This window comes from Mustela lutreola, chromosome 9 (assembly GCF_030435805.1).
Source record: "Mustela lutreola isolate mMusLut2 chromosome 9, mMusLut2.pri, whole genome shotgun sequence".
Taxonomy (NCBI): Eukaryota; Metazoa; Chordata; class Mammalia; order Carnivora; family Mustelidae; genus Mustela; species Mustela lutreola.
In genome coordinates, this window is record NC_081298.1 from 29,641,102 (window position 1) to 29,653,564 (window position 12,463).

General features: G+C 44.4%; 1 protein-coding gene across 2 annotated transcripts in view; it reads left to right on the forward strand.

Moving 5' to 3' along the window:
• Nucleotides 1–891: 891 nt before the first annotated feature.
• Nucleotides 892–12,463, forward strand: part of ATRN (attractin) — a 148,755-nt gene continuing 137,183 nt past the window's right edge. The window contains exon 1 of one of the 2 annotated variants that reach the window (XM_059133815.1): nucleotides 892–1,380. In XM_059133815.1, the coding sequence (XP_058989798.1) occupies nucleotides 995–1,380 (386 nt within the window). In that variant the 5' untranslated portion in view covers nucleotides 892–994. The remainder of the gene's footprint in view (nucleotides 1,381–12,463) is intronic. The other variant, XM_059133813.1, reaches the window with a different exon arrangement.

The window sequence follows — 12,463 nt, forward strand, 5'->3', positions numbered from 1 at the left end:
CCAGGTATTCCCTAAGCTCATCTCTGTAATTGGCACAGTCACTTCTGCACATTCTTCCATTGGTTAAATCAAATCACAGGTCCAGTCCAGGTTCCAGGGTCGACGACCACATAAGGTTATACTGTGAGGAGGCAAGTTTTAGGGGGGCCACCAAAGTAACAAACTCCCTGAAAAGAACGGCTCTAGGAGCAGACGCGTGTGGGCTGAGGGTGCTCCAATTCCTAATTTTATGCTGGCTTCTCTTCAGAGAGGTTTGAGAACAAAGAGTGGGGTTGTAAGGTAGCCCCGCACTTCCTCCACATTATTAAAGGTGGGGGGTCTGGTCGGCCACTGGATCAGCCTGAATCAAGAAAGGCTGGGCTCTGTGCGTCTTCACTCTGCCTAGAGGCATTTATGGCGCATAGCCTATGCACTGGTTTCTTAACACACGTGTTACTTCGTTATCCCTACTTTACGGAGGGGAAAGCGAAGGCTGGTACACAGCACTCCTTCAACAGTAGGGCACACCACCGTACACACCACGACGAAGACTCCTAGGCCCTTTCTGCCCCGCAGGTAGAGTCGGGGCAGAGCCGGGGGTTCCGGGAGGGCAGTGCTCATCACGGTCGCCCACCAAGCAGAGCGGATGGCTCCCAGGCAGTCAACGGGAAGAGGACGCCTCAGGGATGCTAACCTGTCACCGCCGGGCCGCGCGAAGGGCAAAATTGGAGCGCTAATGCGCCTTGAACTCGAGGCGGGAGGGTTCTCAACAACCTGCACACCCGGCGCCCGAGACCCGCCTCCAAGGCCCCGGGTGCAGGAGGAGGGGCCGCGCGCTGCGCCCCGCCCCCGCACGCACGCTTCGCCCGCCTGCTGCGCAGCTCTGGCCCCGCCCTCAGGATTGACCGCCCGAGCCACCGTCCGCACGGCCCCGCCCCGCACGGCCAGGCAAAGCGGAGCCGGCCGTGCGGTGTGTGTGTATGTGTTCGCGGGGCGCCGTCTTAGCCCCGGGAAGATGGTGGCGGTGGCGGCGGCGACTCAGGCGAGGCTGAGGAGGAGAACGGCGGCGACGACAGCGCCTGCTGGCAGGAACGGCGGGCAGCACCGGGACTGGGACGCGACCGGTGCTGGGAGGCCGGGGCTGGGGGCCGGGCTGCGCCTCCCGCGGCGGCGGCTGCTGCTGCTGCTGCTGCTGCTGCTGCTCCCGCCGCTGCTGCTGCTGCCCTGGGCGGCCGAGGCCGCGGCGGCGGCGGCGGCGGTGTCGGGCTCAGCCGCAGCCGAGGCCAAGGAATGTGACCGACCCTGTGTCAACGGCGGCCGCTGCAACCCTGGCACCGGCCAGTGCGTCTGCCCCGCTGGCTGGGTGGGCGAGCAGTGCCAGCACTGCGGGGGCCGCTTCAGGTGAGTGGGGGGTAGTGTTGGAGGGTCGGGCCCAGAGGGAGGCTGAGGCTATGGGGCGCGCGAGATGGTTCCAGGCCGGAGGCAGATGCCGGACAGAAAGTGGGGAGGATAGAGCCGCCCCACGGTGTTTGAGGATCATTTGCTCCCGAGGAGATCATTGTCTCTGGCCAAGGGTCCTCTTGTACCGGAAGCTGAACAGATTCGAGGCAAGGGTGGAGGCACCCCAGAGAGGTTTGGGTGCGGCGGGTACAGGAGAAGAAAGCTCAGGGTCCCAAAGAGTATCAAAGCCAGTCCCTGAAACTGGGCCTCTTTCGGATAAACGAGGTATACAGGAAAAGATGAGAGAGCTAGTCTTACTTCAACACTTCCTTTTAACATCCCCTTGTTCCCTAGGGCTTGATGAATTACCCAACTCATTGGAGATTTAGGGTACTCAGAAGGAACAGGGCCCTGGAAGTGATTTGTTGGCTCAAGATAGAGGGGAGAGGTTAGGTTAGGATTGTGAGATATCAGAGATAGAAGAAGGAGTGGTTGTTGGATAGAGGAAAGTGAGAAAACTAGCCTTTTGAAGCTCACTAGAGGCAGCTGATTGGAACTGGGTGGAGAGGGCATAGAAGGAGGTTCTTGTTTGCCCTGGTTTCTGGAGAATATGGAGTTCTGAGTTGGCCTGGTTTGGGACAGTACCTCCTGGAGAGATCATTAAATCATTCATTAGTAGTCATCTATTATTTGCTTTAATTGTGGAAGGATTTCCAGGTAATACACACGAACAAATAGATTAGCCAGACTTTGGCCTAGTCTACATGGAGTTTGGAATACAGCAAGAGAAAGACAGGTACACAGATGACTCTAGTCATAAGAACTACAGAGTCATTCATGCCTTTGGCAGATTTTACGAAAGACTTTTGATGTTAGCTGTGGAGGAGTGGGGAAATACCGAGACTCAGACAGACAGGGTCCCTCCTCTTAGGGGTTTTACATTTTAGGAGGGGGGGGACACAGGCAGTTAATTGGTAAATAAGCAAATAAATAAAGAAATAAATGAACAAGATAATTTCAGATAACAATGCTGTCAAGAAAATAAAACAGGACAGCCTGATAGAGAATTATAACTAGTGAGTTTCTCCTAAAGTTTTAGGAGAAACCTCTCATTTGAAGTGACATTTGATCTGACCTGAATGAGACCTTGGAGAACCTGTGGGAATTCAGGGAGGGAGGTTGTGACTAGCTGTGGGAATGCAAGGAAGACTTCCAGGAGAAAGTGACATTGGATTTGAGCATTTGAAGCAAGTAGGCTTTGGAACTATGTAGCTGGAGAAAAAATTCCAGATGGGAGGAAGGTTGCAAACAAAATTGTGGAGGTTTGGAATGGTAGACTTATAGACGCATATAATGTCAGTTTTTCAGGGGAAGAACTCAGAGAACATTGAGGAGCTGAGCACTTTATTGTTATGGAGAAACCAGGTGCTTTCAAGACCAGTGTGTAGTGCATCTTGGGATGTAACTTACTTAGGGTATTGTGATTTATGAATTACATTAGCCTACATATATTTGTCGAGGGCTGTTCTGGAGTAAATTGTGAGATACAGTGGCAAACAAGACCGACACAATCCTTCTCTTGTGGAGCTTGTATTCTAGCTTGGGAGTAAGAAATCTAATAATCAATTTATTAGTATTTTGCTTGAGTCTGTGGAGGCAAAGGACGGGGCAAGCAGAGGACTTGACTTAGTTTAAAATGTTAAGACTAGTGGCTGAGTAAGTGACCTTCGAGTTGGGATCTGAGGGGTGGGATAGCACTACCTACGTGAGGGGTGGGATGCTAAGGGGCCAGCATGTACAGAGGCTTGGGGATGAGGGGCATCATGGCAAGCTGAAGAGAAGGCTGCATAGCTGAGGCAGGGAGCAAACGAGAGCATGGCAAGACTGAAGAGATGGGGGGTGGGGGGCAGGCCATGTGAAGCCCTGTAGGTTGGGTTGAGAATTTTGACCTTTAGCTCTTGAGCAGTAGAATGGCACAGTTAACTTGAATTTTCACGACATGACAGGCTTTTAGATGGGAGCCAGAGCAGGAACGGCCTTGAAGTTAAGGCCGCCAGAACCTTTTGAATTTGAGGTGCTTCTAGAAGCAAGTGAATAGTTGGTTGTGTCAGATGAGAACCCTTTAAGTTCTGATGAGGCAGTGGGGGCCCAGAGGGTGTAGAGGGACATGCTAGCAAGATCAGTCTTTACTACCCAGAGTAGGTGGACTTATTGTAAGCATGAGAGATGGTGGGCAACTGGGTGGGAGGTGTTGGGCAGGGTCCGGACGGCAGTAATGAGAACCTAGGATAGGCTGTGGGGATGGAGGCAGGGTGCGTCCTAGCTGGTATTGCAGAGGTAAAAGACAGATCTTGCTTTGAAACTGGTTTGTTCTTGGAAGGGAGAGGGTTGGTGAGGGAAAGAAAACTAGATCCTATCTTGGGTGGCTGAGGGGATAGTAATACCATTAACAGACACAGGGACACAGGAGAAGCAGGTTTTCTACACTGAGATTAGGTGCTTTCAGGGTATCCACTTGGCAGGACAGGCGTAAGTGTTGGAGGTCATCTTGATATAGAGGGACACAGCCAGGGAGAAAGAGCAGGTCTCTCTCATCCAGAAGATCGGAGAAGAGCCACTTGTTGTGGGGAATAAGCAGTCCTGACACTGGCTGTCTCAGATGGAGTCATGCGTGAGTGGAGGGGCTCCCCTGGTTATCGTGGATGCTCCATTTAAGCGGGTTCAAGCTGGTGGCGGTGCTGTCTCCTGGGCAAATAGTTATGACTTTGGTTCCGATGACTCTGGTATATTTTGTGGGCTTCTGGAATTTGCATTTTTTAAAATGAATGTAAGAGGAATTTAACGTCTCTGGCCTTTTAAAAAACTTTCATTAAATTGTTAGTGGAAGGATTATTTTAGGGAAAGACTGAAATGTTGGTTTTGATTATAGTGGTACGTATCTTCATTTAACTCACAGACCTTTTTGTTATTAAACGAAGAGACATTCAAATGAATACCTTTCTGTTATGGAATGGCATCAAGGCAATGTGTTTTTAAATCTTTTTAGTTCCATAAATTTTGTGTTATAATTGTTGTTAGAAGGTCTTTCCTAGTAATTGAAAGGAATGTAGGATAAGAGGATTAGATCTCCCCCAAGTTATCACTGAATGCATAGCATATGCCGGGGATCTGGTCATACATTTTCATATACATTATACCATTTAATCTTCTGAGTGACTCTGGGGGGGTGTTGTATGAAATTTGTATTAGTGTATGGTTGCAGGTAGAAAATCACTTAACTTTTTTTCCAAATGAAAGGTACTCCAGAAATGATTACCACATGGGACAATATTATTGGTGTCAGTTTAGTAAAAATAACTGTGGAATCTTTGTAAGACGATTTCTAAAGCAGCCAGTTTCATTCAGTTTTATGTTACTGTTCATAATTCAGTGATCATTCTTTTCTACTTGTGACATTACCATGCAAATTTTTCTTCAGATGATAAATACATCCCATCAAATTAGAAAAAAAGATATTAAGTCCACTTATGAAATTAATATGCATTTAATTCTTCTGCGTTCCTGAAGTATGGAGAGGATAGACTGGAATAGCCTAGTGAATGGGAGCCTTATAATTACCCAGGATGTTAAGAACTTACCTTCTCTAGAATAAGGAAAGAAGTCGGCATTTACTGAGCATCTATTTTGTTCCCGGCATATGGAGTAATGGTAGTAATAGTCCCAACACTAGCTGCCACCAACAGTTCTCCATTTTCTCCTAGGTGTTGTGTCAAGTGCCTTTTAGAAATTACTCCTTTTATTCCTTAGAGTGAAGTTATTCCCATTTCACAGGTGGGTGAACTGAAGCTTGGAGATACTGAGTAACTTGGACCAGCTCACACAACTTGTGAAAAACTGGTCTGGGATTTGAATTCAGGCTTTGTTAATTCCCACTCTCTTGCTTTCCATTGTGCCATTCGGCCTCTCATTTTCTCTCTTTCTTTATTTCTTAAAGATTTATTTATTTATTTATTTGACAGAGAGACAGCGAGAGAGGGAATACACACTGGGGGAGTGGGAGAGGGAGAAGCAGGCTTCCTGCCTAGTAGGGAGCTGGCTGCAGAGCTCCATCCTAGGACCCTGGGATCATAACCTGAGCCAAAGGCAGCTGCTTAACCGGCTGAGCCTCCCAGGCACCCCTAGCCTCTCATTTTCTGAGTCCAGTCACCCTACATGAAATTCTTTGGAAGGGCTGCCTAATGCCATTGAGAAACAGAGACAAAGAAGGAAAAATAGGTTTATTACAACAGTAAAGCCAGGATTAAAAAAAAAAGAAAAACAAAACAAAACAACTCACTGGAACCTGTTTGGCTACTGGTCAAGGACATAAGTACCTATAACTAGTGAAATGAAAATTCTGGAAAATAAAATTTGAAAAAAGAAAAAGGCTAAAAGAAACCCAAACAAACAGAGGGTGTTTATAGTTACAGTAAGTAGTATTTACCTAAAGCCCTAAATTTATGTTCATGAGTCAACTAGGCTTTTCTGTTTTCTCTAATAGAATATAAGCTCCATGAGGACAGGGATTTCTGTTAGTTTTGCTTGTTGTCCTATTCCCAGAGCCTAGAACAGTGCCTAGGACATGGTGTGCAATAAATATTTGTTGGATGAAAGAATGAAAAAAGTCATCTTTACCCATATACCTGCCATATCTAGAATAAGGAAAATCTGCCATACCATAAATCTCATGTACTTCATTGTCTTCTGTTTGCTGGGCATCTTTTTGGGGGATGTTTTACTGTCACCTCATAGTAAGCCATCTGAAACGAACTTTTATTCTCCTCAAAAAGAGTAGTCTTTCCCTTTATCCTCCCTTATTTCAGTAGTAAATCCTATGTGAGATAACCAAAGGTCAACCATTGGAGTAATCCTTCGCTCTTTGTGTTTATTCTTTGTTTCCGTAAGTCTTAAAATTTTGTTCCTTTCCACTCTTGCTCCTGCTATCCTAGAGCACCTGGCCCTTTACCTCCTTGCTGAGCTTCCTCTCTTTTGCCCTGTCTGATCTCTTTGCACCTCTGGAGTCCATCCTACACTTTGTCATAGAAATCCCCTGAAAACATGGTGTCACTGTCTTGCTGAGAAACCTTTTTTTCCCTACTCCTCTTATTACCTGTAAAATGACTCTGAGCAGAAGGCTCCCATTGCCTCACACACATTCCTTTCTCTCTACCCAAATTCTTCTACATTGTAGTTTTTCCTGCATATTTGCTAAATTTAACAGCTTTCCTCATCCCTGCCCCCAGATTCTTTTCTACTTATCTAGTTCTACCTCAAGGTCCATCTTCAGTTCTCTATATCCATAACAGCCAATTCTCCGTAATCATACCCATTATCTTTTTTCTGAGATGAGTCATCAGTCTGTTCAATTCATAGATAGCTTTTGAGTGATTATTATTATTATTTTTTTTTAAGATTTTATTTATTTATTTGACAGAGAGAGATTACAAGTAGGCAGAGAGGCAGGCAGAGAGAGAGGAGGAAGCAGGCTCCCCGCTGAGCAGAGAGCCCGATGTGGGACTCGATCCCAGGACCCTGAGATCATGACCTGAGCCGAAGGCAGAGGCTTAACCCACTGAGCCACCCAGGCGCCCAAGCTTTTGAGTGATTATTATGTGTTAGGTACCATGCACTGCCTTGAGGATATGAAGGTGGGTAAGAATCGGGCCTTGGTTTCCCATTGGAGAGCTCATAATTCTGAAGCGAATTCTGTGCACACAGGCAATTAGAACTTAATAGTAAAAATATGGGCAGTATTGTGTGCTGGACTAAGATGTAGTGGAGAGACTAACTCTTTTTGAGGGCCGTGGTGGAAGGCATCCCAAAGAAGAGACCATTTGGGCAGATCTGAGGTTTAATTGTGAATAGACCGTCTGGGAGAGATGGGCATTCCAGGAGAAAAGAGAGTGTATGTACAAAGGCAAAGAATCGTGGGCTGTTGTGCTTACTTAAGTGTATTAGTTTCCTAGGTTGGTTGTAACAAAGTACCACAAACTGGATGGCTTAAACCAACAGAAATGTAATCTCTTACTGTTCTGGAGGTCACAAGCCTGTAATAGTGTCCGCAGGGCCATGTGCTCTCTGAAAGTTTTGAGCGAGAATCTGTTCCATGTCTTTCTCTTAGCTGCTGGAATTGCCAGCAGTCCTTAGCATTCCTTGGCTTGTACATGCATCACTTCAGTCTCTGCCTCCATTGCTTCAGACTCAAGCCGACCTCTCCCCGTGTGCCTCTTCTTTTGTGAGGATGCCAGTCATGTTGGACATATGAGTATGACTTCATTCTTAGTTTGATCATCTGCAAAGACTGTTTCCAAATAAGGTCACATTCCCAGGTGTTGAGGCCTAAGGCTTCAGCATAACATTTTGTGGGACACAATTCAAACCACAGCCCTTAGAGAACTGAATATAGATGCATGTTGTCGGAGCATAACTTGTGAGGAATGCCTTGGAAAGGTGTGAGACTGGAAGATGTTAATGACCTTCTCTCTTGCTTTCCCATCACCCTTCAACCTCAGGATGCATCTTTGACCTGGGCTAAGCCATCAGGGCATTCCAGCCTCCGGTGGTAATGATTGTTTGGAGGTAGGCATGTGATCCAACCTGACTCAGTCTAAGTGAATCTCAGGGCTTGCTGGAGGACTCTCTCCTCTGGATGCTCATGAAGGAGATGCTTTGTCGTCTTCTGCTTTGTGTGCTGAGGAAATAAAACCGCGAGTTATTATAGCTAGTATTGTTGTGAGAGGAGCCCACCTGTGGTCAGAGTAACTTCTAGAAGTGGGAGGATGTCAGAGAAACGGAGCTGGAGACCTGATGACTTTTCTGGATCTCTGGATCAATTGTTGCCCGAAGGTATACTTTTCAGTTTTGGTGAGGTGCTGCAGTCCGGGTTTCTCTTTTTTTTTTTTTTAAGATTTTATTTATTTATTTGACAGAGAGAGATCACAAGTAGGCAGAGAGACAGGCAGACAGAGAGAGGAGGAAGCAGGCTCCCCGCCGAGCAGAGAGCCGGATGCGGGACTCGATCCCAGGACCCTGAGATCATGACCTGAGCCGAAGGCAGCGGCTTAACCCACTGAGCCACCCAGGCGCCCCAAGTCCGGGTTTCTCTTAAGGCAGTTACAGTGGGATTTCTGTTCCTTACACTATAGAGCAGTTCCTAACATGCAGACGAACATAGGACTGGATCATGAAAGTCTTCATATTCGGCACTGAGGAGTTTGAGCCATATTCTCTTAGAACCATGATAGACCGTGGTCTAAATTTGTGACATTTTCTTGCCAAATCTTTTAGTTTTTTAGTGTTGATGGGCACATGATCGGAACCGTGAGTTACCACAGGCAGTGGTTTTAGTTTGTTTCTTTGATACTGCGCAACTCAGTTTGCCAGCTTCTGCCTGGGAATGAGGCTGTTCTCACTGCCCTGTACCTCCCCTCTATTTAGCCAATTTCCTATGTGAGGGCTCATTAATTTGTATTTCTAAATTGTATTGGGTACAATTCCTGTCAAGTTTTTTTTTTAAAGATTTTATTTATTTATTTGACAGACAGAGATTACAAGTAGGCAGAGAGGCAGGCAGAGAGAGAGGAAGGGAAGTAGGCTCCCTGCCTAGCAGAGAGCCTGATGCGGGGCTCCATCCCAGAACCCTGGGATGATGACCTGAGCCTGAGACAGAGGCTTTAAACTACTGAGCCACCCAGGTGCCCTTCAAGGTTCTTTTAGTAACAGATACCCAACTCAGACAAGCTTAAGAGAAAAAATATGGGAGAGATTTATTGGTTCATGGGACAGAAAAGTCAAGGGGATTTTGTTGGGTTTGTGTGTGTCTGGATCCAGGAGACCACTTGGTCTCTCTCCCTCCATCTCTTAGCTTTGATCTGCCTTCTGCTGGCCTCATTTTCAGGCAGGCTGTCTTCAGGTGGTATCTCCAGAAGTTAAATCAAACTGGCTTAGCATCCTCCACTGGAGAAGAATGACCCTTTCTTAGAAGCTTGTTGCAAATAAGCAGTGCTGAGAATCTCACTGGTCCCTTGTCCTTTACTGAAGCAATCTTTGGGGTCATGGGGAATGTCCTGATTCATCAGACCTGACTTGCATACCTGCTGTGGAACTGGAATGTGAGGTCCAGTTCTATTAGATGGAGTAAGTGGCACAGACTGAGAAGAGGGGAGCAGGAAAAGGGAAGGGAACACATACTGTACCGGAAAAGTGGGGCCCATGCTGGGGAGGGAAAAACAGTGACACCCCTGCATATTCCTAGAACCTCCCATTTGGTGAATACTCAATAGGTGTCTGTGAGAAAAATTGGGAATGCTCTGGAAAATACTGTATCAAGTAATGAAATGCCAGCCCCCTAGTTTACCAGGAATTCACTCAGTCATTACTAGGGGTTGTGAGGGTCCCACTATGTGGAATGCATTATGCTGGCTCTTTGACATTGTCGCAGTGAGGATTGTGCCATACTGAGTTTTAGTCTGGCACTCAAGTTAAGTCACTGAACGGCCGTAATTCGTTCCCTGGTTTTTCAATGGGGGTGGGGGAGGATAGAAAATGGGAGGAATCAACAAAATACATGCTTATATGGTATAAAATTATGTTATGTTGGATGAAAACTTAAGTATGTAAAATACTATATAATAAACATTTGAGGCTTTTTTGCTGATTCCTAGAGGATAGTATATGTGCTGCCGAAGCGAGCACTGATTCCTAGAGGATAGAATTTACTTATTTGGAAAGGTAAAAATAAGTTTACTAAGTAAACAGAAAAGTTGAGCCTGATGTTTTAATATAATTGCACATGGTATATGTTTGAAAGCAGATATCTGACATTTAAGCTTTACTTCTGTGAAAGGTTCCCAAGATAGGCTTTTTATTTACTACAGTGTAGAGGACGGATAAATATATAGGAGAAAAACAGAGTATGTATGATCAAAACAGTCTTTCTAATATGATGAACTGACTTAATAACTTATAGGTTATGTTTATCTTGAGTATTAAATACAGAAGTAGATATCTGGTACTGTGGCTGAACAGAAATCATACTGGCTTTTCCCTTTAACACAGTCTGATTTCTAAACCTGAAATGAAAACCACTGTTGTACTTTTCAGAGTATTTGTGTTGGGAAATTTATCAGCTGCTGGCCTATGTTTCTCACTTACACTCTTTATCACTTTGTGATTTCTTCAATGCATTGTGGCAAAAGTGAGTGCCATCCATATATTGTATCCTAATCTCATTCTTCAGTTCCTGACTCTCTTCCTTCCATTTCCTCTTTCTCCCTGTACTTTCAAACTAGCCCTTTATAATCAGCCAGATGTTGTCTCATTTCCCCTTTTGAGGATGGCTTTCTCCTATTTGTCTTGGCATTTTTCTTTCTTACCATTTTGTGGATGTCCTCTTCCTTTGGATGCTTTTCTTTTAGCACTTGGGACCCTGGTTCTATTTTATTCTCTCAATTTTTAAAAAGATTTATTTATATATTAGAGAGAGAGAATGAGCATGCACATGTGAGCAGTGGGGAGGGTAGAGGGAGAGTTTCTCCAGTGGACTCCCGGCTGAGCATGGAGCCCAAATTGGGACTCCCATCTCTTGACTCTGAGCTCATGATCTGAGCTGAAACCAAGAGTCCAGCACTCAACCAGCTGACCCACCTAGGTGCCCCTTGGTCTCTCAATTTTTAATTCTCTTAAGTTTTCTGTCTTTTCACGTTAACTGTGAGTAAACTTTAGTTCTAGCTATTTGTTTACATGTTTACTCATCTAGAATTCTCTTGCACTTATAGAAGTTAATTTTAGTCATGGCTGACTTGCCTGTTTATCTTTTTAGAATTTGACATTAATAGTATACAGTTATAAGTTGAATGAATTTTCCAGTTAATTCCTCTTGGTCTTTTGTGCAGTCTAATTAAGAATTTTCTATTTTGTTTACTCGCAAGCCTATAAGCATTAGGGGCTGGGACTGTATCGGGTGCTCTTAAGAGACATGTAAGTCACCTTTCTTGACCAGTATTTCCTGTATTTTTTGATCACACATCCCTTCACAAAAATGTATAATCTTGGGGCGTGGTGGCTCAGTGGGTTTTGAGCCTCTGCCTTTGGCTCAGGTCATGGTCTTGGGGTCCTGGGATTGAGCCCCTCGTCAGGCTTTCTGCTCAGCAGGGAGCCTGCTTCCCCCTGTCTCTCTGCCTGCCTCTCTGCCTGTTTGTGATCTCTGTCTATCAAATAAATAAATAAAATCTTAGAAAAAAGTATGCTCTTGTGGACTCTTAGGAATTAAAGAATAATCTTTTTCAAAAAAGTATCCTGTTTTTGATATGATGATTTTAAATAGATTAAAAAGTAATTTCTTAATAAAGACTATAACATACATTTTAAATATAATTTGTAATGGTGTTCACAATATTAAAAGAAAAATTTCATCTTTTTCCTGCTTAACATGTAGAACATGTTGTTTAATGTATTTTAAATTAATTTTTTAAGGGAAAGCAAGATTTATAGACAAAAAAATGACACTTAATTTTGGATTGAATTTATATTACAATGCAGATTCTGTGCTAGAAAAGTAGACTTTTCTGTCCTCATGTTTGGTATTTATGCATTTGTGCTTTAAAAATTATGTCTTAGAAATATTTTTTGGTGTTATTTTTCTAAATCATAAAATGATAGTGGTTTCCAGCTATTTGTAAGCATTTTCTGTGTAAATGGTTTTGTTCAAAATTGAGCAGAAAGGCCAGATTGACTATAATTGTCACTTAATTTTCCCCTTTTAACATTTTTTTTTTTGAAGTACTAGAGACATCTTGCAAAGCTATACAAGGATTTTGATCAGAAGGTTTGGCAAGATGATCTTGAGGCAAATTTTCAGAATTAGATTTCTTTTATGCCCTTCTGTATTGTGTATTTAAATATCATGTCCTATGCTTCTCTTTTAGTAGATGCTAGTACTGTCTTTTATTCAGAACATCTTTTGGACCACTGGTTGACAAATATTGACCAACCATGACAGTTGCTT